Here is an 899-nt window from a genome sequence, read left to right on the forward strand (position 1 = left end):
AAAGTTTTTTTTTTTTTTACCAAAGACATGTAACAGAATAAATTTTGGCCTAAATTCATGAAAAAAATCTGATTTGAAAAAATATTGTTTATTTTTATTTTTTCAAAATTATTGGTCTTTTTTCTTTTAAATATTAAAAAATTAAAGATTCTGTCATTGCCATGTAATATCTTCTTTTTGGGATCAGGTGCTGAACTTTATCCAAACCATGACGGACCAAAACATCGAGAAATCTCCCCACTTACTGCTTTTTGGATGGAATGGCCCACCTAGACCTTCAGCACATCACCGACATAAGGAACATATACCCCAATGGGTATACCTGTGCACCCTGGCAGCTAAGAAGGTCATTCTAAAAACTTGGACTTTTGCTACCCCCCTTTTTTTTTGCCTATTAAAACAGTGTTTTGAACCACTACTGCTACGCTCACTATCATACAAGATAGGCACAAGTTAATAAATGGCAAAACAATCGATTCAATTTATTGTAATAATAATAATTCTAACATGCAATGATTAGTTGCAGAATCAATAGATATAGCAAAGAATTAGCATCAATACATCACCGGATATTGTAGCATCACCCGTTTCCGCTACGATTGTGGGACAAGCAAGGGGAACACTGGGAAATCGACTCAAGGCACGTCTTGCGTCTTCAGAAAAGTCCCAATTTTCCCCAGAGAATCCTCTTCATTTATACCATAATTCTGTCAAATCATTCTTGCCACGCATGCGTGATAAATATTTGCTGTGTAAGCAGTATGCATGGATATGCGCAGTCCATAGATCCGGTGCATGGACGACTCATGCGGACATGCCCAATAACTTGTTTTTAATGACTGTTCATTTAATTCCCACAAAACATATCTATGATAACAACAGGTTCCCAAACCTGAAGT

General features: G+C 36.4%; 1 protein-coding gene across 1 annotated transcript in view; it reads left to right on the plus strand.

Moving 5' to 3' along the window:
• Positions 1-208: 208 nt before the first annotated feature.
• LOC309567936 (vomeronasal type-2 receptor 26-like) overlaps positions 209-899 on the plus strand; it is a gene marked incomplete at both ends in the record, with an annotated part of 47419 nt that continues 46728 nt past the window's right edge. Inside the window, one exon of the mRNA XM_082273485.1 lies at positions 209-346. Within this exon, the coding sequence (XP_082129611.1) occupies positions 209-346 (138 nt within the window). The remainder of the gene's footprint in view (positions 347-899) is intronic.

Source organism: Pelophylax lessonae, assembly GCF_965119305.1.
Source record: "Pelophylax lessonae genome assembly, chromosome: 1".
NCBI lineage: Eukaryota > Metazoa > Chordata > Amphibia > Anura > Ranidae > Pelophylax > Pelophylax lessonae.